A 24425-nucleotide genomic window follows, 5' to 3' on the forward strand; every position below is an offset into this window, starting at 1 on the left:
GTTGATTTGCAATTGAAATTCTCTTTTAAGTGTGCTTTGAGTGCTGACATTTTTGAATTTTCAGGTGGCGCAAAATTAATCATCCAGATTTGTATTTGAAAATTATTAAATAAAATTAAAAAAAAAAATTAAATAAATAAATGACTTTGAGTGATGAAATATTTTTGGCCGTTTCTGGTGGGGCAAAATTAATCATCCAGTTTTGTATTTGAAAATTATTAAATAAAATTAAAAAAAAAAAATTAAATAAAAAAATGACTTTGAGTGATGGAATTTTAGAATTTTCAGGTGGCGCAAAATTAATCATCCAGATTTGTATTTGAAAATTATTAAATAAAATAAAAAAAATAATAAATAAAGAAATTATATTGAGTGATGACTTTTGACCTTTACGCCCGCCATTGCTAGTGTTTTTATACTTATATGTTCTTATACACTATTTGTAAAAAATATAAATAATCCGATAGCATGATTAATTTTGTGCCACTTTGTATGATAATCAAAATGTGTCTTTAAAATATGCCTTCCTCAAGAGGCTTAAACTTTTTATTCAATTTCAACTTTTGCTCATTACGAGCTGGCATATCTCGAATTTGCTATTAAATAAGTTTGCACTTTTCATTTCGAATTAATAAAGCAATAAATTTGGCATTGCAAAATAGTTCCACTTGGTTTAAATAAATGAGTAATGAAACTTCTTTCTGCTGTGGCTCTGCTTTCTGTGACCTTTTAATATTTTTCAACTCAAACACTGACCTTCGTCATTTCTTCGAACAGAGAGCGCGCCTCAAAGGTGCCCACTCTAGTCAGCCTTCCAGTTTCCCATGAATTCTCTGTAATCGAATTCCTATTATCTACATAGCAAATTACCGAACACATTCAAAAAACACATAACGCACCAACATTTACTAAGCACTCACAAGCATCCAACTTGCCCCTCTTTAGCAACTCTACATTTGTCTCTCTAACATGGCACACATACTAACACACTTTAACCCACATCATTTGTGAGTTGTTCCTTTGAAATTGGCTTAGCACTTCTCATACTACTACACATAAATACTACTACACACGGCAAGCGTCGCCACGCCAACGATTCGGTTTACAAGTGAGCCAATAGATGTTTCACATCAAAAAAAATTAATAAACAAATAGCTTTTAAATTACAATACGACCAGAGAAGTACTATAGCGTGTAGGAGTGCGTCCGTGGGTAACCCAACCGCAGCAAAAAAGCAGCACATAATACACTTCTTGTTTCAGGTGTCAGCATAAAACTTTACGACCTACATTTAGAGGTAAACGTCCATTAAGTATTTCCTATGATAGCTTCGGCCCATAAAATATTGTGACTTTTACTAATAATTTTATGTAAAAATTTACTCTGCATATATAAAAATTTGTAAACAAATTATCTTTAGGAAGTATAATCACTCCTCCTATGACCCCGTTTTTTTGCGGAGTACTTCTTTCTTAGCTTCTAAAAACCTTTCCCAGAAAATTACATACTTACACGTATGGGATATTGCGGCAAAATATTTGGTTGCGGAACAAGTTCATAGCGATTTTATATTTTCTTTTATTTACAACGATTTGTTTGCTGTTTGGCAAAGGATAAGTATTCATTCGATATAACTCTTTCTGCTCTACAAAAGTATGTTAATTGTATTTTTGAGTTACTTAATTATTAGTTAATAGAAATATAATACTCAGGAGGCAACATTTTCGACACCTGCTCTTCTTTGTTTTTCATCGAGGTCAAAAAGCTGCCGAAGCAGCCCGGGACATTTGCAACGTGTATGGGAGTAGGTGTCATAGGCGAGTCTGTGTGGTGAACAAGGAGTTCTACATTGTCCAGCTACACCATATGAAGGGCGTTACCTTCGATAACAAGGAGGTCGTTCATACGACAGTCGGTTCTACGTAACCGGAACGACCCGGTCAAGGACGGTCACTTCAGCAGCATTCCCTGTATATGTATGCGGAATGTTCATGCTGCTACAACAACAACAACAACAATAATAACAACATCATAACAAAGAGGCCCCTAAAAATTGTCTCCAGGCAAGGCGAATTTGGTGGAATTTGTTAGTTGATAGTTAATTTGATTAGTTTAGGAACATTTAGCATATGAGTCTAAAATAAAATACATTTAATTCACATAAGCAGATTTTTCCAAATAGATATTTTTTTATTATGCTTTTCTTCATTCCGATATCCAGCGCAATGCTGCTTCATAGAGAGTTTTTCCTTTTTTTCAATCGAAAGTAGGGCCCATGCATGCTTTTACATAAATATTTTTTTAATTAGATTTTGCAAACTCCAAATTGGACGAGAATGCACCCGAACTCTAATTGGACATCAGTCATCAAGAAATTCCAGGTTAGGTTGAAGTGGTTGTACACTGTAGGACACACTCAGGCCATGGCCCATTGTGATGCCGCGTGGGGAACTTGTCCTTATATCTCCTAAAACCAGTGTGCATTTTTCAAAAATTGTAGAAGATTCCTTCTACAGTACTGAGATTTTCCAATTCATTAAAGAAATGTCTACCGAAAATGGTAAATCACGTCTGCATAGAGCAGGATAATCGCATAGGAGGTGCTGGATCGTCTCCTCCTCATCTAGACAGCTTCTGCTGAAGTCATGGGTCCATCCTCTGGGCGGATCTGCCTATTAGGACGTGCCCAGCTACAACAGATGTCAGTGTGCTAAGACTGCTTATTTCTTCCTTAGCAAAGATTCTGTGCGTTTAGCAGTGAAAGTCGGTCACAATTGTGGGGCAATTCTGCATCTTTCATTCGCTGCTCTTACAATTTCCTCAAAGATAAGTAGCTTATTTGTCTGTAAGGGTATGCTTATGTCATCATTCTAGCAAACAATTTTATTTTTTAATTTTTATATTATATTAAAACATACTTCATTTTCTACCCCTCTCGGGTCACTAAAAAAAAAAAATTTTCCATGCGTACTGTACAGCTGCATCGCACAGGGTGTAACCGACATTTCAAAGTTCCATACGCCTCCAACATTTGAAGTCTTGAGTACATGTCTAGGACAAGCAAACAAACAAAAATTTACAGAGTGCTTCGTATGCATAATTATTTTTTTCGAATTAACTGAATTTACTGCCGTTTTATCTGAATTGTCAACGACTCTGTTGGCGCACTGCTTTAAATTGCAACCAGATTTTCATTCATATTGATTTCAAATGATTTCAAAAGTATCAAAAGAGGTGTTGGCTGTTTCGATTTAATGAAACATGTGAAGTTGTGCCCGATGGCATTCAATAATAAAGTGAAAGCTCAAAAATGGTGACAGTGTTAAGTGTTCATATAAAAAAAATAGCGAGCAACCGTTATATGGAAGAAAATGACTAATATTGCCAGCAACATAAAAATGAAAAAAAAGTAAATAAATAAAATTTAAAATAAAAAAAGTCAGTTCAAACTTTCCCTGTATTGCTCTATGCCATCGGCCACAATTTCACAGGCTTCATAAAATCGAACCAACGTTCGATGAGCTACAAAACTGCATACCCGAAATGTTTTTAAAGATTCTAATTAAAAAGTGTGAAATTTTGATGCAAATTTGTTGAGTTTTGGTAACTTTGAACAAACAGGCGGGCGGCGTAGCCGAATGGGTTGGTGCGGGACTACCATTCGCAATTCACAGAGTGAACGTCGGTTCTCGGTGAAACACCAAAATTAAGAAAAACATTTTTCTAATAGCGGTCGCCCCTCGGCAAGCAATGGCAAACCTCCAAGTGTATTTCTGCCATGAAAAAGCTCCTCATAAAAATATTTGCAGTTCGGAGTCGGCTTAAAACTGTAGGTCCCTCCATTTGTGGAACATCATCAAGACGCACACCACAAATAGGAGGAGGAGCTCGGCCCAACACCCAAAAAGGGTGTACGCGCCAATTATATATATATAACTTTGAACAAAGTTTGAAGCTTGGATTTTGTGGATTTTACGGATTGTAATAACCAGCTGGTGGTAGCAGAGGAAGAGGAAGACCTTCTCTGCGTTGGAAAGAGCAGGTGGAGAAGGACTTGGCTTCACTTGGTATGTCTAATTAGCGAAAGAAACGACTGGCGCAATTTGTTAAACAATTAAGAAGAAGAAGAATAATACAACGAATTATGTTTTCGTAAGGAGATATTAAAAATTAAATAAGAAATAAATTAATTGTGAATAAACGCCTGTGCTATAGTTATGATACCCACTTCATGTATGAATATATAAGGTGGCGCAAAATTAGTCCTCAATTTTGTTTTTGAACAATATTTTTACTAAATAACAAAAAAAAAAGAAAATATTTTGAGTGATGGAAATCTTTATAAACAACAAGAAAAACAGGTTTATTAGCTCGTTCTCCCGGCAATTGGTACCAGGTTACCGGAACGACCCAGATTTATATTCCGCCAAGGATTGTCACTTTAGCAGAATGTCCAAACAGTTCATGAGGAAAGTTTTATGTTGACAAACTACAACAACAATATACGTCACTAATGCAAATCAATATCTTAGAATTTCATCCATTAAAAATGCGCCAGCTTGCGGTGCTTCCAATGTGAAAAAGGCATAGAAATGGACTGCACTATATTAAAGTTGGTCAAATAGACGCGTTTCTTCACGCGCTTGAAACAAACTATAAGTTTTTATTTGGCATTGCCTTTGTCGGTCTTTGACATTTCCATTTCAGGCGTCGCCTCGATTTTTTCTGATTATTATTTCCTTGTTGCCATAGAAGCTTTTAAAGTAAAGCAAATCGTGCAAAGCCAGTAGAGCAGGCCTCCAACAACAAAAACAACAACAACATAAGCTCCTAATCAACCCTTTAGAATAGAAGATTGGATCCGTCATAGAGGCGTGACGTCTCAGGTGAGAGAAATGTAAAAATCCGACAAAACGCACGACTAAATTGCACAAGCGCTATGATGATTATTACGTCTTTAATTTCGGTGTTGTTGTTGTTGCAGCAGCATACACAACCCCATACATGCTCGGGGAACGCTGCTGGAGTGACTTGGCCGGATATAAATCCGAGACATTCCGGTTACGTAGGACCGACTGTCATAGGAACATAACGAACTCGAATTCGTCATACAGGGCCTTATTGAACAAATATATGCCACATATAAAAACAATTATAAAATCACTAAGAAATCAATATTCCAAAAAAAAAGAAAAAAACTTGATTGGGTTTTGTTGAAAATTTTCTTCAAATCCGCTTGGCATGCATCGTGTTAAAATGGGCATACCTTTTGTTGTTGTTGATGTTGTAGCAGTTTACTAAGGTGTAGTCACCGATCATCTACGTCTAACTCATCTAACGATAGGTCTAGCAAATGTGCTGTTTCGATAGCTTGGGTCCAGAGAGCGAGGGGTGTTAGGTGAGTAGGTTTGATGGGACATGTGAAAAGGTGGTGTGCCTTCACATGGTGGACACATATTTGTACCAAGGTTACGCGGGACTCTCGGGGAAGTTGGAGCTCTTCGTCTGCAATGGGTGGTGGTTGGGCTCAAATAACGGCATTCGGGGATCGAGACTTTAGGGAGGTGGTAAGGGTCTTCCGATGAACGTGGCTTAATGTCTGTTTGTATATTCCATTTCATAATCGGCTCTTAAAGCTCTTCAATTTGATACAAATTATCACAAAGTATGTCAACAATGCACACCAAATGGGTGCGACAAACTCAACCTAATCCTCGAAAAGTTTTACGCGTACCATTATCCAATATCATTTTTACTTACATCTGTATTAGTATTTCTTTGATATTCTTCTCCTGTCGCTCGGGTAAATGAAATGTCTTTTTCTTTGCTGTCTGATTGTATTTCGAGATCTGTAGGAGACAAAAAGTGAAAGCGTAATTTCATATTATTTTTAATATGAAAAGTAAGAACAGTTACATGATAGGTTTGCTTGTTGATGGTGTCCCGCGCCTTCTGCATAGCATTTGTCAAAGCCTTAGTCTCCTTATTGATACGTTCTACCTCCTGTGCAAATTCCTTATCAGCAATCGGATTGGTTGGTAGGCGTGTATGTGCCTGGCGCACCAGATGTTGGCATCTGTTCAATATAAAATAGTAGTAATTAATAGGAGGAGGAACTCAGCCAAACACCCAATAAAAGGTGAAGAGCCAATTCTATTTATATAATATATAATAATTAAACTTTTTTTCACTGAATTCGCCCTGCTCACTTCTTTGTTATGATCTCCTGCTGATCGCTAATCTCCTCGAAACGCTCGGCTAGCCTATGCGCCGTCTCACGTATATTTTCACGCTCCTTTTCCAAATCGGCAATTTCACGCTCCTGCTGCTCCTTGCGTAATTTTATCGTATTTACACGCTTTGTGATCTCGCCGCGCACCTGCTCATGCCGCATCAGATACTGTGTGCGCAGTACTTCTATTGCTTGTGCTAACAACTCATAACTTTCTTGTGGCGTTGGTGTACTGGTCTTATCCACAGAGAGTATCGGTTGTGTAACATCACGTTTGAGCATACTTTTGATGTGATCCACGAAGGATGGCTCCAACATACGATCCAATTCGGATTCGGCTTCCAATTTGGGCATTGACTTTTCGGTTTCCTCCTTTAGTTTGACCGATTCCACAAGTATTTTCGGGTCAATGATCAATTTCAAACTAATAATCTCACCGCTGCTAAGTAGTAGTACGACGCCCGAGGGCATTTGTAGCAGCACGAAGCCGAGTACGGCATTGATGCGTTCGCTGGCATCGATTTTTGTGCAAACGATATATTCGGCGTGTGAGGCGATCGAGAGCGGGCTGATGTCGGAGTCGACTATGAGAGAGTAGTAGAAAAAGTATTATTAAAAGTAAATTAGTGCTGATGTTCAGTGTGAGAGTTGAGGTTTAGAGTGGAATTGCTCACCATCACTTTCTATGAAACGCTGCAATTCGGATATGAAATTAATGGTGATCGCATGCAACCCGGCATTGTGGTAGGCGAAGTAGCGCATCTCATTGATATAATCACTGGAAGAAATTTAAGAAATTGAATGTTAAATTAGCAATGTGATGACGAAAAAAGCATACATAATAAAATTAAAACTAAAAAGTAAAAACAAAAAACGAAAATTAAAAAAACAAAAACTAAAAGGTAAAAAAAAACTAAGTGAAATATATTAAAAAATCAAAATTAAAAAAAAACTTAATTCAAAGCAAAACATGATCTTTGCTTTTACTAAAATAAAAAAAAAGTATTTATTATACGATACAAAATCATAAAAATAAAATAAACGCATATTAAAAAATTAAATTAAATTAAATAAGTACTTACCTAAATTAAAATTACAAAAGTAAAAAATAAAATAAATTAAAAAAAAACACATTAAGAAAATAAATAAATAACATTAACTTAACTAACTTAATTTACAAAAGGTATGGAATTTATTTTGAGATCAAAAACGCATAAATGCAAAAAATTAGCTAACATTAAAAAAGTAAAATGAAACTATAAAACAAACTTTAAATTAACAAAAAACAAAATAAAAAATGATTTAAAAAAGACATAACATTTAAATTATGATCCAAAAAGCAAAAATTCACAAAAAAAAAATTAAATTTAAAAAGAAAACGAAGATTAAAAAAAAATAAATTAAATTAAAAAAACCAAATTGAGAAAAAAAATTTAATTAAATCAAATAAAAAAATTTTTTTTAAAAAAGATATGACATTTACTTTAAGATCAAATAAGCGTAAATACACAAAAATAAAATAAAATTAAAAAGTTAACTAAAATTAAAAAAGTAAAAAATAAAAATAAAAAAATAATAAAGTAAAAAAATGAATTAAATTAAAAAAACAATATTCGAAAAAAATTTAAGTTTAAAAAGTAAAAATCAAAATAAATTAAATTTGAAAAAAAATAAAAGCCAAACGAAGAAAAAAAATTAAATTAAATTAAGAAAAAAATAAATTAAAAAAAATGTTTTTAAAAAAGATATGCCATTTACTTTATGAAATAAATTTAATTAAAAAGTAAACGAATATTAAAAAAGTAAAAAAACAAAAATTATATTATATTAAAAAACCAAATTGAGAAAAAATAAAGTTAAATTTAATTTAATTAAAACAAAAAAACATAAATACACAACAAAAATTTAAAAATAAAATAAAATTAAGAAGTTAACTAAAATTATAAAAGTAAAAAATAAATTAAATTAAAAAAAATATCTTCGAAAAAAATTAAATTTAAAAAAGTAAAAAATAAAATAAATTAAATAAATAAAAACCCAAACGAAGAAAAATAATTAAATAAAATAAAATAAAAAAAAAATAAAAAGTAAAAATTAAATAAAAAAGAATGTGTTCAAAAAAGATATGCCATTAATTTATGAAATAAATTTAATTAAAAAGTAAACGAAGATTAAAAACGTAAATTAAAAACACCAAATTGAGAAAAAATAAAATTAAATTTAATTAAATAAAAAAAACATGTTTTTCAAAAGATATGTCATTCACTTTATGATCGAAAAAGCATAAATACGCAAAATAAACTAAAGTTTCAAAGTAGAAATAAAATTTAAGAAAAAAATATAATTAATATTAAAAATGTAAGTAAAAAAACATTAATTTAAAAAAGATGTGACATTTACTTTGAGATGAAGAAAGCACAAGTACTCAAAAAATTTTGAAATAAAAAATTTTACGAAAATTAAAACAGCATAAAAATAAAACAAAACAAATTAAAAGAAAAAATTTACATTGAAAGAAAAAAAAAAAATTTTTGTTTCATGATTAAATATAAATTAAAAATATAAAGGCAAAATAAAATTTAAAGAAAAGAAAAAAATTATTTAAAAATGATATGATTTTTACTATATGATTAAAAAAGCAAAAAATACATAAAAAAACTAAAATTAAGAGTAAAATAAAATTGAAAAGAAAACAATTGAGTGAACTTTTTTAAGCGCAGCTCGTCTATCTAACCTAAAATGAAATAATATAATAATAATAATAATAATAATAAAATGCATAAGTGAACATAATTGTAGGGGCTTCTGAACAACCATTATTGCAGTGTACTTAAAAAAAATCGAAAAAATTAAATATAATGTTTCCCATTTCTGTGTCCCATCTTTGGTCAATTCCAAGTCGCATTAACAGTTTTTATGGACGCATTTTTGAGACAACTATTTTTAATACTCTAATATTCAACCAGTGAATTATTTTTTTTTTAATGTTTTCTAATTTTTAATATTATATATATTTTTTAATTTTTGATTTTTTTCTACCGCCGCTGTTGTTGTTGTAGCAGCAAAAACATTCCCCACACATGTACAGGGAGTGCTGCTGGACTGACAATCTTTGGCCGGATATATTGTAAATCCGATTCGTCCCGGTAACGTAGAAGCGACTGTCGGGGGAACTGTCGGCCGCCGTAGCCGAATGGGCTGGTGCGTGACTACCATTCGCTAGTGCTCGTTTTCAAGATCCCGGGCAAGAAATATCATATGATAGAAAACAGTTTTTTCTAAACCGGCAGTCTCATGGCAGGACACGGAAAACCTTCGGGAGCATTTCTGCCATGAAAAAGTTCCTCATAAAAAACCATCTTACCATTCGGAGGTGGCATAAAACTATAGGTCTTAGCATTTGTGGAACAACAGCGAGACGCACAAATTGAAGCCAAAAATTTATCAAAGATCTAAAAAGGGAGAATGACGCCAAAAAGACATCGAACGTTTTCTCAGAGGACCTAAGGAATATGCCGGAATGTCGTGGAATTTTTTTTTTGCAAAACGAGCAATGTCACGAGACGGTTGTTTATCGGCTATCGCGTTCTTTATATAACCTCTATGGCACTTAATAAAATAAAAAAAAATTTAGAACTTGACCATAATGATTGCTGGCTACAAATATGGTGGACCCAGAGGTGGGTGAACAGAAATAAAAAAACAAAAAAATGTCTTTCGTTTTTAAACTTCAATGTAGGCGGTCATCCAGTAATGACAGACAATTACCCGATAATATTTCTACTAAAAAAATAACTTTTACAGCCAGCGACAAATCATAGCATATCCACATTTTGACCAGTTTTGACTACTTTTTCTTTTTTGTTTTGAATTTTTATTATTATAATTTTTTTAGTAAAGCTAGTAAAACTATATAAATCCAAGTCTCAAACTTTATATTATATAAAAATTAGAAAAAGTGCACAAACTTTTCATCACAAATCCGTGATTTTTCATGAGAATTTCTAGAAAAATTACTTGGAAATTCTTAAGTAAATAAAGCGCAAGTTTGAAAAATTACGTTGATTTTTAATACTTTTTCGACTTGACGGAAACAAAAAAATGTGAAAACTGGTCCAAATTTTGAGATTCTATCGTTTTCTATCGTAGGTGTAGGTTTTCTTAATACAAAAAAAAATTTAAAAAATAGTAATAATAATAATATTATAAAACCAAAAAATCTATATAATACCATTAAATAGAACAAAAAGAAGCGAGACAACAACAAATGCATATAAAAAAATGTATAATGAAATATCAAACAAACCGTTTTAAATGTATTGGACAATTATATGTCTTTGATTTTGGATCATCTTTGGGCAAACCCAACTCCAGCATGACTGTCTCCAGCACATGCACTGTGTACTCCGACGGATGTATGTCCAAATTAATGTCCACTTCATTGAAAGACTAGAAAAAAAAAAAGTATAAATTTTTAGCTGAAATAAAAGTAGACATTTCCACTACACACCTCTTCTGCCTCCTCTGCTTCGAGAAATAGTGCGTGATGCAGATTGCCATTCGACTCGGCAATGATTAGTGTGGGTGGCAAAGATGGTATGACCAAAATGGCGCAAGAATCCAAGCCATAATTATCGCTACTCTGTGGCCTAATTGTAAGAGGGCCTTGTAGGCGTGGTCTGTGTGAGGAAAATGCAAGCAAGTAAATTTAATTAAGAAAAAAAAAATTCATAAATTTTTAGCAAAAACTTACTTCTGACTGTCTAGTCCGGCCATTAGTACATAAATATTGCCATTCTCACGCAGCACAACTATGGGCCACTCGATGCGTTCAGAATTTTGTATGTTTTTCTGTTAAACAAAATATTAGTTGGTATGACTTAGACAAATATATTTATATAGATATTAGGGTGGATAGATTTAGGTAGGATAAAAAGTTCTAATACTGATTTTTGAAAATATGTGGAAAATAGTTTTGAGTGTCACACACTTTAGATTTTACATTAAAAGTTCCTTTCCTTTACATTAAAAAACTCCTGTCGAAAACCAAATAATAAAAGATTCCCTTTCGAAAGCCAATTTATGTGAAATTTCACTAAATCAGTATTTTTGTTTTTGTAATAGCTAAAAACCCATTTATATTTGTTTGTGAAAGTTTTCGGGTAACCATTAATTAGCGAAATAAATTTTTTAAAACTTCTAAAACAAGGCACAAAAAGGCACTTTCATGGGGGAGTTATTGAGTTAAAGTGTTCGACAAAGATATTCTTAATAAAATTGTACAAAATTTAAAACTCTGTTTATACCAATAATTTGACCTACTCTCTGCTAAGTGTACGAGTATACTTCAATATTGAATATCACAAAATAAATTTCCAACATTTTGGGACATCCATACGCGGCTGGGTGTGTAAAAGTGGGGTCAAAAATGCCGTCGAATGCTACAAACACGAACACTTTTTAAAGAATGCTGCTGTGGTGACACACCTTAGCTAGGGGTACATTAGATAACATCACCATTATTCTAGTCTATGTAGACCCGCCCGATGGATCCAAGATGGATTGCAGCGTCGGCGTCGGCGTGGGTGTGTATTTGAAATAACTCGAAACTTCTATGTGCTTTCGCCTGGGGAATCGGAATAGTATCTTTGAAGCAGAGGTTCTCGGGAAAAGGGAAGCTTGCAGGATAATCAGAAATCATCCACAACAACTATCAGAAGCACGTATTTTTTCATATAGTCAAGCTGCTATCTTAGCTATAAAGCCACCAACAACCAATTCAAAAATCGTCGTGCCTTATCATCTACGATAGGCATCATTCTCATCTGGGTACTTGGCCATAGGAACATAAAAGGAAATGAGAAAGCTGATGAGCTGGCAAGACAGGGGACTTCCTCTAGAGTATCCGAAGTGGTAGCAGTGGGTTGTCTCCGAAGCGTCTATAAAAGGGAGATTTTTTTGCAATTGCAGAAGCAGGCTCTTGAAAGATGGACCAAGACCGATACCTGCAAAATAGCGAATGAAACGCGGCCAGATTACAACAAGTCCAGAACTGACGAGCTGTTAAGAAAGCCAAGAACAGAAATCTTCGGAATTATGTCAATAATAACCGGCCATTGGTCTATCCGAGGCCATTCAAGGAAGATGGGGTGGCCGATAACGATAGATGTAGAAGATGCAACCAAGAAGATTCTAGGGAGACAGTCTTTCGCTATCTCTTTGAGTGCCCATGTCTGTGTGCTCTACGACATAGAATGCTGGGGGAATTCTCAATGAACAACTTGGTAGAAACTGCAGGAAAGAAAATAGATGGCATAGGCAGATTTGGAGTCAAATCAAGATAGTTCGAATAAACAACGACAGTGGTTCTACTAGTAGTAGAAAACCAAAATGACTCCTTTTGTACTGATTAAGTCTGGGATGTGTCACTAAGACATCACCTCTACCTCAACCAACCGACCAGACCCGCCTGTCATGTGAACGTTTTATCTCAACTTTCTTGAATCGGTTATACAATAATTTATGATTTACGTGTACCTTCGCTGCCTTAGCATACGCATGAGCCAAACTCTATAAAAATTATTCATGATATTCCATTGCGAATTCACATTAACGACCCGCTCTAATGTTGCTTATCCTTATATATTCAACTTACATTTTCCGTTATATATAACAAAATCTAATATCACAGGATAGCGCATTCACTATAGCGATTCGCTCTAATATCTTATACATATATGTATATTCAACTTACATTACCTACATTCCTAATCTACATTTTTTATGCTATACAAATTGTCATTCTAAAAACCGACCCGCTCTAATATTGACTCTTCTTCTATATTTTACTTACATTTCCAGTTGTAGACTCATTTAGATGTCTCGATAGACTTCGGCTATGATTTAGTGAATCCCTTGCGGTATTGTTGTTTGTCATTGTGGAGGAATTTAATATTCCCTCATCTCTTAATGCCACTGCTGGTGCAATATCAAAGTCTACAGATAAGTCTCCAAGCATCAAAGCAGTAGGCAGCGAACTGTTCAAGCTACTATCGGATTTCATCGGAACTGGACCGACTTGCCAAACGTGACGTAGAACAGAATTGTCATAAACGCTGTAAATGGTAAAATATTAATAATTATGAGAATTCACTTTTTTCAAAAGGATAAAATAATAATAGCACACAAAAAATTTAGGTCAGAGAAAAGCCCTAACTTAACCCTTCTCTAGTAGCTAATGGGATTTGAACCCTGTCAGATATTTGAAAAGCAATGACAGTTTTTTTTTTTCATACAAAAATTCGACCGATTTAAAGGAGGCGCATTTACTCCAATTGGGTCCCTCACAAGGGTAGCCATTTATCCTAACCTAAAGGCCAGACAACCTATCTAACTGCGTGGAGGAAATGCTTCGCCCACCTGAAGGCAATGCCGGCAGCCACGAAATCAGGCTGGGATGCGAAAGGCCAATCCCCTGCCCATCTTAAAACTTTTTTGGATTAACGAAACTAAGGTTAGCAATAAGAGGCTCTATACTTCATTTAGGAAGAACGGGAAAATATATTGATACAAATAAGGACCGTTTAAGCACAAAAAAACGTTTGATTGGTGTTTACGGATGGCCGAATAACTGCGCAGTTGTGGCCACCATTTGAAAGAGATTATCTTCAAAAAATAAATGTCATGCATGGTTCTACAACAAAACAATAAAGATTGCCGAATCAATTTGAATTTTACCTCTAAATTGATCACCCTTTACATACATTTGCCATTTCTGTTTAATTATGGTAGAAAGGACCTAGTTTATGAGGTCTAAAAACTGCATCTCTTTGCGATTTTTTTTTTAAGGAAAAAATTAATTTAGCACTGCAAAGTTTTTTCTATCTTTTAATGAACATTTAAAAAGTATACAAAATTTTTGTACTGGTTAAAATAAGTTGAAAAAAATGTTTAACATAGAAATTAGTAGAGCGCTGCAACGCTGGAGTTTCCAACTGGCGTACAAGATACAGCTCGTAATTATTATCTAAAGCAACAAATTCAAATGGATTTCTAATTATAATGATTTTTTATTCTAGATGAACTAAGAAAACTGAGAGAAATTCCAAAATTTCAACTTTTTGGAGGTTTTAAAAAAAAATGCCTTTCTATAAAAAAAAATCACTTCAACTTGGTATAAAAATCTTGAAAAATTTGTTTTTATCTATTTTGTTAGTTCAAATAAAAGAGAATTTAATACTGAAGGGAACAAGCTATGATTCATTTCAAAAGGTTCATCATTTTTTTTCATTCATGTACGCCATTTCAAACAAATCATAAAATTGAAAAGTCGAGAAAAGAAGATAAAGTTTGTACTATAGCTGTCCGGTCACAGCGTAACTACCTAACGCTCGCCTACCTTCGGCTTTGTATCTACTGAAATATTGAGAATTAGGCTCTGTAACTTTGTGTGAATATTCTGAAATATATTAGGAATCGCTTAAAACGACCTTAAGGATGCACTTTTGCCATTGTCGCAAACTGTTTTCGTCTGAAAAGACGTCAACTAAAATGTTCCGTAAAATATTTTCGTGGAATATCCTATGATCTGAAAGTACTGGGAATGTTTAAATAAAATAAAACAGAGTTAAATTTCAGGCAAATTTATTTTATCTCCTTCAAAATATGACCCGTCTGAAGCGACATCCTTGTTCCAGTCCTCCATGCACCCCTGGTAGGCCGTCGAAGCGTTCGTCGCATTCTCTTTGATCCCTTCTGTCGACTGAAATCTCACAATTCGGGCTCTGTGCGATGGCGCGTTATCGTCATGCAAACTCCAAGAATTGTTTGTCCACATTTCCGGTCGGTCAGGTAGACACTAATGATCCGATGGCGCTAAAAAGGGACAGATGTGTGTCTTATAGTCCAACATAAGAAAAAAATATGGACCCACGTGCGCGGTTCGTTTAAATTAAACATCCCCGAACTTTCAGATATCGTATTTTAATCTTTCATCGAGCTTACTAATTTTCTGATTTTTTAAAATTAAAAATCAAAATTAGCCTTACGTGTAAGAAATATTGTCTTAAAATGTTGCACAAAAATATGCGTCATTAAATATTTTTATATACCCTAATTTTTATATACCCCTATTTTTATATACCCACACTGTAAAAATTGTGACAATTGGGGACAAAATGGCAGCTGGTTCAATATTCTACAGTTCTTCCTCTTTCATAATTGGTACACTCAAGGCGAATCTATTAAAGATGGTATCGGTAAATCAGCTGATTTGTTTTTTTTTCTTCCGCCCTGACCATGTGGCTGTCAGCCCAGAATGAAACAGGGCGAATTCATTCTTTGTTTTCTACTTCGCTAATACTTTTATTTGACAATCAAGTCTAGTGCAACCACCTTAAATGAATGCGCCTTGGATAAACCACAATCTGTTCTTTTTTTGGCTGTTGTACAGTGCAATATAATATAACTTAGACCACCAAAAAAAATTATAATTTGATGTTTTAGCGAAATTTAAAATACTCAATTTCTAGCTCATTTTAAGATTACACCCGCATATTCCGTTTTTCTGTAAACCAAATCTAATACAGCGAGTCCACTGCAGTTAATTGTGGCACAACAACTAAACTATAAATTAGACGCATGGATTAGAATAGAAAATATGCACACTGACGTTTTGAGCCAGTAAACACTTACCGTATTGTGTTGTCCGAGAGTAAGACCAGCAGGTGTGAGTCGGTAGGGGAAAATGGATGCCAGCGCAACTGACGCAGTTCCAGGTGTGGATTGTTACTAAATAGCAGTGCATCTAAATTAGTGGCGCTGCAAGTAGACAATGTGAAAAAAATGCGGAAATTAGACAAAGAAAAAACGAAGAGGCGAAAAAACAATTAAAGAGAAATCACATAAATAGACAAACAAAGCAGGGCTAAAGACATAAACAAATACTTACATACCGAGTAGCCTAAGCATGTAAAAAGCTAAACATTTTTAAGTAGTTAAAATATGAATATTTATTTCATTAGCCAAAATTGTGGCTAAGGACTGGGGAACACAAGCAATTCAGTGTTGTTTGCTGGCAGCTGAATTTAATAGTTTTGTTGGCTTAAGGCGGTTTAAAATGCTAGCAAATAAATTTACTTGGAAAATCCGTTTTTGAGCCAACAGCGCACGTTGTAGCTTGCCACAATTTACACAATTTACAGAAGTTGCACATGTGTGCCTTGTATAGTAGGAGATTTCGTGGTGATGCAAAGAAGGAAAAAAAAAATAAAACAAACAAAAATAAAAAAATAAAACAAACAAAAAATAAAAAAATAAAACAAAAAAATAAATTAAAAAACAAAAAAAGTTTAGTAAAAGTTAAGTGCAAAAATATTCGTTTTATAAGAAGTGTACCAACCGCGATTTCTTCTGATTTTGCTTCTTGCTTTTGAAAATCCGCAATGCGCCTATGGAAGTTATTTAAAAACAAAATCCACGGGAGACTTGTTAAATGAGTTAATTTACCTGAACTAACAGTAATGGAAGGGTAAGAAATACACATGAGTGCCACTTGATGACTACTACTACATAGACATATACAGTTGAAGACAAAATAATAGTAGTAGGCTTGGTGGAGAGCGCCAAAAGAGAGAATATAAGTGTTATAGGTATTGTACATTTTTTTGCACGAGTTAAATTCTTTGTATATGGATGGCAAAAAATAATTCATTCAGAAATTAATAAAAAAATAAATAAAAAACAAATTGCGTTAAGTTAATGTTTTAAGAAAATTTTGGTATAAAATATTTTTTATTGCATAAAAAACTAGAGTATAAATAACATCCAGATATTGTACACTGATGGATCAAAATTAGAAGATGGAAGAACAGGGGCGGGAATCACTGGGCTTAAATTCAAAAAATCGATTCCAATGGGTCTCTACCCAACTATCTACCAGGCAGAAATACATGCCATTGAGAGAAATATGTGATGGAATGTCTCAGTAGAAAAATGAGAGGAACTCATATTTACATACTTTCAGATAGTCAGACAGCTTTGAACGTCCTTCTAACAACTACAATCACCTCAAAAATGGTACATGACTACCTGAACCTTCTTCATATGCTAGGGTAGGGATCCTGGACACGAGGGAAATGAAATAGTGGACTAACTAGCCAAATGTGCTACTAATTTGTCCTGAACCTTTCTGTGGACTTACAAAGGGCCACATCAACAAAATTCTCAGGAGGTGAGAGGTGAAGAAGTTCGTAGCGAAACTCTATCGGTCAGCGACAAGCGAAAAAATTCCTAACGCCGGACACAGGAGTTTTTGATAAGCTACTTTCACTCAGCAGAGTGGACTTAAGACTTTTAACTAGTTACTTCACAGGCCACTGTAGCCTGAGATATATGTAACTTAAACAAAATTGGCCTCTCAGACACCATCATCTGCTGATTCTGTGAAAAAGACACCGAAAATTCAGAACACATTCTTTGTGAAAGTGAGAAAACGGCTACAGCACCTTGGTGGTAATGCTGTGCCTTCATATAAACTATGGAACAATAAACCCCAGAATGTGCTATAATTTTGAAAAAGCCTCAAAATATGGGATGTTTTGCACAATAGATCTACTTTGGTCGCAGTGCACAGTAGCCTAATAATAAAAAAAATAACACAAAGTTTTGTAGGATTTGCTTTTATGATTCTTTCAACATTTTAACTCTCCAATTTCCAAGACAAATTGGGACGAAAAAAAGTTTTTGAGTTAAATTCCTTACATATATTTTTTTAGCTGCACGAGAGCTATCGATACCAATAACTATTAAATTTTAACAGCTGAGAACGGCAAACTATGTATGTTGACATTTTTGTTCAGTAAGGTTTGGCAAGTCATCATGAATCGTTTAACGCTAGAACAATGCTTCCAAATTAAGGAAATTTATTTTAAAAAAATTTTTTCGCGAAGTTCGTAAAGCACCGGCTTCGTCGGTCTTTATTTCTTTCGAAGTGAGAAAGGAGCTGTCATTCCTCAGGGATGAAATTTCACCCATCCAATACAAAATGTAAAATTTTCCAAGACAAAATATGAATATGAACTTTCCTCACCTGTAGAGGAAACCGCAGCTTGAAGGCTTAATGACATTGTGAAATAGATTTTCTAGATTTTTTATAGCAAAATCTAAATAAACTTAGAAATTAACAAAGTGACAGACAAAAACGATTCAGTGGACTTTCAGTGCACTTTTTTCACCTAAGTTATAAGTAAGCTTTACGAACCAAGTCCATAAGCTATTAAAGTGGCCGTTAACACTTTCCTTCCGTGCCCGGACAATTGCCCGACAAAGATAAAATTGCTTGTTCTGAACGTTGCTGTTCTTTAACAGCTTCTAACAGCTTATTCCCAATATTGCTGTTGTTGTAACAGTTTCAATATTCAGCATACAAGTTTCGGGAAAATTGTTGAAATAAAATTTTCTGTTGAACTCTAGTTAGTTCCAGCAACATAAACCAACTGGTGGTGGAAAAGTGTTCGGTGGCCGTTTTGGAAAATGGTGCGACCAGTTTTCAAAAGAATCAGAATTACTATTATAGAACTAGAATTATATGCATATAAGGAAGAAAATCGACTTAAGGGTACGTCAGGTTACAGTAGTTGGCTTCATCCAAGAATCATCTAACGTATTACTATTTTTTCCAACGCCACTGTATACACTCATACAACTTTGATAAGCTCAATTTATGCGCGAAAATTTTCATAATGAAAGCGGAAGTCAGCCAAGCCTAACATTTACATATATGAGTAGAGCGTCTTGAGCAGTTAAGTAGGCTATCTATTGTGCGGTGCTATGCACAAGTTCCGAAGCACATATGTGCCTGTGAATCCCTCACCAGTGAGATTCCTTAGGTTAAATTATGCAGAAAGAGAGGCACAAAATACACATTTCCCACACATTCCAGTAACTTCACGTATCATCTTTTGTGCTAATCTTTTTCTTAATTATTTACATAGTTGCAGTGTTTGCGCACTGATAAGCGCCTAAAAGGCGACATTTATAGCTTCGATATAGAAAAGGCGAATGATACTCGTATGTGGAAAATGTTACCATTTTTTTTTAATGGTTTAAAAAAATTATTTTCTTAATCAAGTTGAACTTTTGCTGTTGAACTTAGATTGAAGAAGAAACAGAGCCATCATTGGCTTTAAAATCGCAGTCTCTCTAGAAAGACTGAAAGTTAGTATATACCTATATTGCCCAAAAGCAGTCAAAATGACTGCATTATGCAAGAATAACTAATGTGTAAAGAAACTTGTTTAAAGTTAATTTTTTATATTATTTACAGTTATTAGTACATATTAACAATACAAAAAATTTACTTCACCTGGAACATTTTATGCAAATTAAAGTGGAAATATTTTTATGTGTAACTTTCCGCGCACATGTTGTGGCAAAGTCATATTTGACAAATTTTGCGTTTGTTAGAATGGGTTGCATTTGATGATGTTGCAGTTGATCCTTTTGGGTCTTCATGTTCTGATGAATTGTTCTGTCTTACAACTCTATATTCAGTGGAAAACTGTTCTGCCAATTGAAACAACTCTTTTCGTATTCCTGTCGTTTCTTTGTAAAGGATCCAAGCATTTATTGCAGCCAAATCTAAAATATTGAAAAATACTTGGAGGGGCCATCTACGAGAACAAGATTTTACTGTGTATTTTCTGGCTATTTGATCCGTCATATCAACTCCACAGATTCCATAGATTCCGGTAACATTTTTTTATTACTTATATCAATTTTCACAAATGTATGCTTAGAACTTAGAACAGCTACTCTTTTATTTAGTTTGCTTTTATATAGTGTAAGAACACAATTCTTTGATTTATATAGCACAGTGGAAAAACGAGGCATCTTATCCTTCCTTTGTTTGGCTGCTTTGGGTAGTTCTCTTTTGTTTGCTCTAATAGTTCCAACTAGAGTCGATTTTTTGGCCAATAATTTTGTCGCGAGTGACAAGCTAGTGAAAAAGTTATCGGTCGTGATATTTCTTCCACAGTTTGTATATGGCCCGACAAAAACAACGTGTTCACTGAGAAGCATTGACGATGGTCGTTGTTCATCTTTCCCCAAATAAGGAAAACCATTTAAAATATATTTGCTACTAACATCTGATGTAAGCCAGAATTTGATGCCACCTGGCTTTTGACGGAAATAATTGCTCGTCAACTGTTATATTTTGCCCTGGTTGATAGCAAGCTTGACTATTTTCAATGAACTTGTCCCATATTTCCGAAACCAAGGCAAAATTATTTGTTTGTATGTGTCTACTTCTTTCGCTTCTTCTGTCAAACCGAATAAATCGTAAGATTTGCTTGAACTTTTCTCTGGCCATAGTTTTTCTAAAAAATTCGGGACCCCATTTTGCTGACCATAAATAACTCAGTTTTAAATTTTTTGCTTCGTAAGCTCCACGAGCATATAAAATCCCAATAAATGCACGTATTTTTGGTAATGATGTTGTCCAATCGTTCCTCGAATTTCGGTGGCCTTCTTCTTCTGTGCACTTTTTTACATGTTTGATAATATAGTTGTCTATTATTAACGAGAATGCACTGATAGGATTATCTGCCATAATGTCCCTTTTTGCGTAGCCTGTTGGGCCTTTCGCACCCTTGAAAATACAAGTAGATGGTAACCTTCCAGGAATACCACCTTCGTCAAATTTTGACCATACAGTACCATCGGCAGCTGTTTCGGTGCCCTGAAAGATATTTTCAGTTTCTTCATCAGAGTCTGCACTATTTAGCACCTTACACCTTTTCATGGGCATATTGATGACACTTTTATTCTCATCATTGGTGATCGACTCTTCATCACGATCTTCAGTGTCAGATGTTTCACTTTGAATACAATCCGCTTCATCTTCAGATGATAGTTCAGAATTTGTTGCATCTGACTCTATATCGGAGCACTCTTCACTTACGTTCGTTAGCTTTTTCAATAACTCACTTCTATTCGACATTTCTTTCATGAATTTAGGGAACAAAAGAAATAAAATAAACAATTTCTTAGAACAAGTATCACTGTATACAGATTCGAATAACAAGTACTACTTTAGCTTATTGAGCAACTGCAACTTATCAAGTATACTGCCAAAACGACAAATTATCATGTGGCGGCAATCGAAAAATGCTCTAACGGTAAAATGAAAACTGTTATTTCAGTACAGAGCCGGAGTGGTCATATAAGAAATTTAATCAATTCAATAAGAGTCATTTGATTATTTAAAATTTCCTAACTAGTTAAAATGACTGCTTTTGGGCAATCTAGTGTTAAGAAATAAAATCCCAAAAACTACTCATAAATATGTTCGCTAATAAACATGCGCTGAATATTCCGATTTACGTAGGGTTTTTTGTATTTTGAAGATAAGTTCTTCTGGAACGTTTTGCTTCACCATAAATTACATAAACTTACAAAGGAGGTGTGGCATTAGCGAAAATGTATTAAAAAATCGTACAATTAAGTTTCAAACTGCAATAAATCCCAAATTACTCGACCGATTGGAGTACTGTTTTGTTTTGTTATACAACTTTGAGATATTTACTATCATTTTCCCAGCTCTCAAATTTGGTGGGCATCCTTACCGGACATTGTCCGTTAGGTGTTCACGCCGTAAGACTTGGGATTACCTCAAGTCCGTTCTGCAGAATTTGTCTGGAGGACGAGGTGGAATCATCTCAACACCTTCTTCTCAGCTGCCCTGCTCTCGTCTGGCAAAGAGTTAGAAATCTGGGCTCCCACTTTTTCGCTACGTCTGCGGATATAGCCTGCGTAAGTATCATAAATTTGGTGAAGTTCATTAGTAGCTTGTTACGGCTAACTACGAACGCAAATCAGCCCCCGTCGGCGCCGTCGTAAAATGTATGGTCATCATCGTATCTAATCCCAAGGCTCCTTCTTCCTTCCCATCTCCTTTCTCCTCTCCCATGTATGGCACCACAACGGACGAATTTCTTAACATTTGTCCAAGTGAGCCCTTTAGCTAGGGCAGCAATTTAACCTAACCTAACTATCATTCTGCATTTATAAAAGTTTGTCATATTGATATTTCCTATTGCTATCGAAATTTTGAAAACAAAAAGGGCATTTTTCAAAATTTTTTTTAATTCCCACCGCGTTGTTGAAGATGTTCTTGTGTGTCCTCTAAATGGAGCGCTGCACAATTTCATACCGCCTCCAAGCGAAAGAGAATTTTTTATGCACTTGGAGGTTTGTCTTTGTCTTCTGAGAGGCGAAAGCTATTAAAAAGTATTTTTTATCATTTAATGGGCATTGTAGGCGAGTTCAAAGAAGTGCAAGCCATGCACAAGGCCTCTCAGACCGTAATTATGCACCCCACTGTATCCGTAAATATCAACTCCCTTTGCATTCACGCCTCTTTTTACAATAGAAATTCAATGTTTTAAGCAAATTTTCATTTATGCTCAAACGCAAATAACTCTTTATCAAATGATATGACTATCCAATGACCATTCCTATGGCAATCGGTTCTACGTACCGGAATGATTCGGGTTTTTCGCCAGTAAACTAGTTTTGCCTAGTGCATTCAGCCTCACTTCTCACTATCCAATGGCCTCTTCATCGAATGTTGTCATCGTCTAAGCATCTGCGCCATTAGACACAAGTAGAACAGCGAGGATGATTCAGAATGCCAAAGATGAGCAGAAATCGAAGGAAGTGCTAAAGTGTTTAACTGTCATTCATCTTGTACGGTTGAGCCCTTCAGTTCCCAGTATCATCCTCAGGTTTGATTTATTCTATAGAAAAATAATCACTACCTCTGAATTTTAATAAAAAAGGGATGGTAAAATTTGTTTGTAAAAGAATGTCTAGTATAAATATTGGGTATGGGTATAAGTTTCCGCCACCGTAAAAGAGGTGTCGCTGCTGATTCAATTATTGTGTTCGCTCTAGTAATATACTGTTGATTTGAAGGTGTATGAGTGAGGTCTCGATCGCAGTAGTTAACATTCGTTTGAAGAGTAAAGATCCGTTTTTATCTGACCCCAAAATGTCTACAACATTTGCGGGAAGTCATGCTTCATTTTAGCTTTTAAAGAAAAGTGCAGCTGATGTTGACAGATCAACCGTCGGTAAACGTTTGCACGCGATGGGAATGGTCCAGAAAGTAGGTAACTGGGTGCCACATCAATTGAAGGGGAGAGATATCGAGAGACGTTTGGTGACGTATGAGATGCTTTTTGCTAAATTGGTCCAGAAATATTTAGAGGGACTGAATTGGGAAATCTTGCCCAACCCGCCGTATTCCGCAGACATTGCACCTTCGGATTACCATCTGTTCCGATCCATGTAGTCAGCCCTTATTGGAAAGCGGTTCACTTCTTACGAGAGCATCGCAAACTGGCTCAATGAATGGATCAAGTCAAAATAACTCGGATTTTTCGTAATGCCGCCCGAAAGATGAAGTAAAGTTGCAGCTTCCAATGGCACATACTTCACATAAGATCAGGTATTATTTAATTGTTTAACTAATTCGTTATTTTGCCTAAGAAAGAAAAAAATGGTAAATACGTAATAAATCATTATCATTCACGCATAAATAAAATTTTTACGCAACGTAAATTATTTTTTAACAAATTTTTCATAAAAAATGGGGTTGTATTTTTTTTGATTTCTCATTTCTTTAATTTTTTGCCAAATTAAACTGAAAAAATATGTTCTTTCACTTAGCTTGGCTAGGAAAGCGTAGAGTGAAGCTGCTCCCAAATTTCCGACCTCGGTCAAATAACGTCCTAGAAGAAAACCTGAGAAGGCGAGCTTGTGTGGGCCTACTTACTAAGTATGCGACTTGAGGTCTCATCAGGATCGGCAACGTCTATCCACTAGTCGTTTATAGCTTAAAGTAAGTGGCTTGTTATAGAAGCGTGAGTTCTGGGTTTGAGAACTGGACTTGGGGGCTAGCGAAAAAACTAACAATGCAATACAAACCAAAACTGAAGGAGACAGTTTCCTTTGTAACTTATTAAATTACCCAATATTTTAAAAACTCGGTAGCTGAATATTAAATTAAACGTGATCATTGCAGTAAATTCGAAGAAGACGAGATGATCGGTTTGAACCAAAATAATTGCAACCTGAATCGCACATAAACATTTTTTATTATTTATTAATATTATTGGAGTTCTATACT

At 34.6% G+C, this 24425-nt stretch overlaps 1 protein-coding gene across 1 annotated transcript in view; it reads right to left on the reverse strand.

Moving 5' to 3' along the window:
• The window catches only part of LOC128858825 (nuclear pore complex protein Nup88), a 159073-nt gene that overhangs the window by 988 nt on the left and 133660 nt on the right, over nt 1-24425 (reverse strand). Inside the window, exons 3-11 of the mRNA XM_054095348.1 lie at nt 15926-16051; nt 13086-13347; nt 10986-11083; nt 10743-10911; nt 10539-10681; nt 6907-7010; nt 6210-6816; nt 5917-6076; nt 5761-5849 (exon numbers count right to left, since the gene is read on the reverse strand). Of these exons, the coding sequence (XP_053951323.1) occupies nt 5761-5849; nt 5917-6076; nt 6210-6816; nt 6907-7010; nt 10539-10681; nt 10743-10911; nt 10986-11083; nt 13086-13347; nt 15926-16051 (1758 nt within the window). The remainder of the gene's footprint in view (nt 1-5760; nt 5850-5916; nt 6077-6209; nt 6817-6906; nt 7011-10538; nt 10682-10742; nt 10912-10985; nt 11084-13085; nt 13348-15925; nt 16052-24425) is intronic.

Source organism: Anastrepha ludens, chromosome 3, assembly GCF_028408465.1.
Source record: "Anastrepha ludens isolate Willacy chromosome 3, idAnaLude1.1, whole genome shotgun sequence".
In the NCBI taxonomy this organism is placed as follows: domain Eukaryota; kingdom Metazoa; phylum Arthropoda; class Insecta; order Diptera; family Tephritidae; genus Anastrepha; species Anastrepha ludens.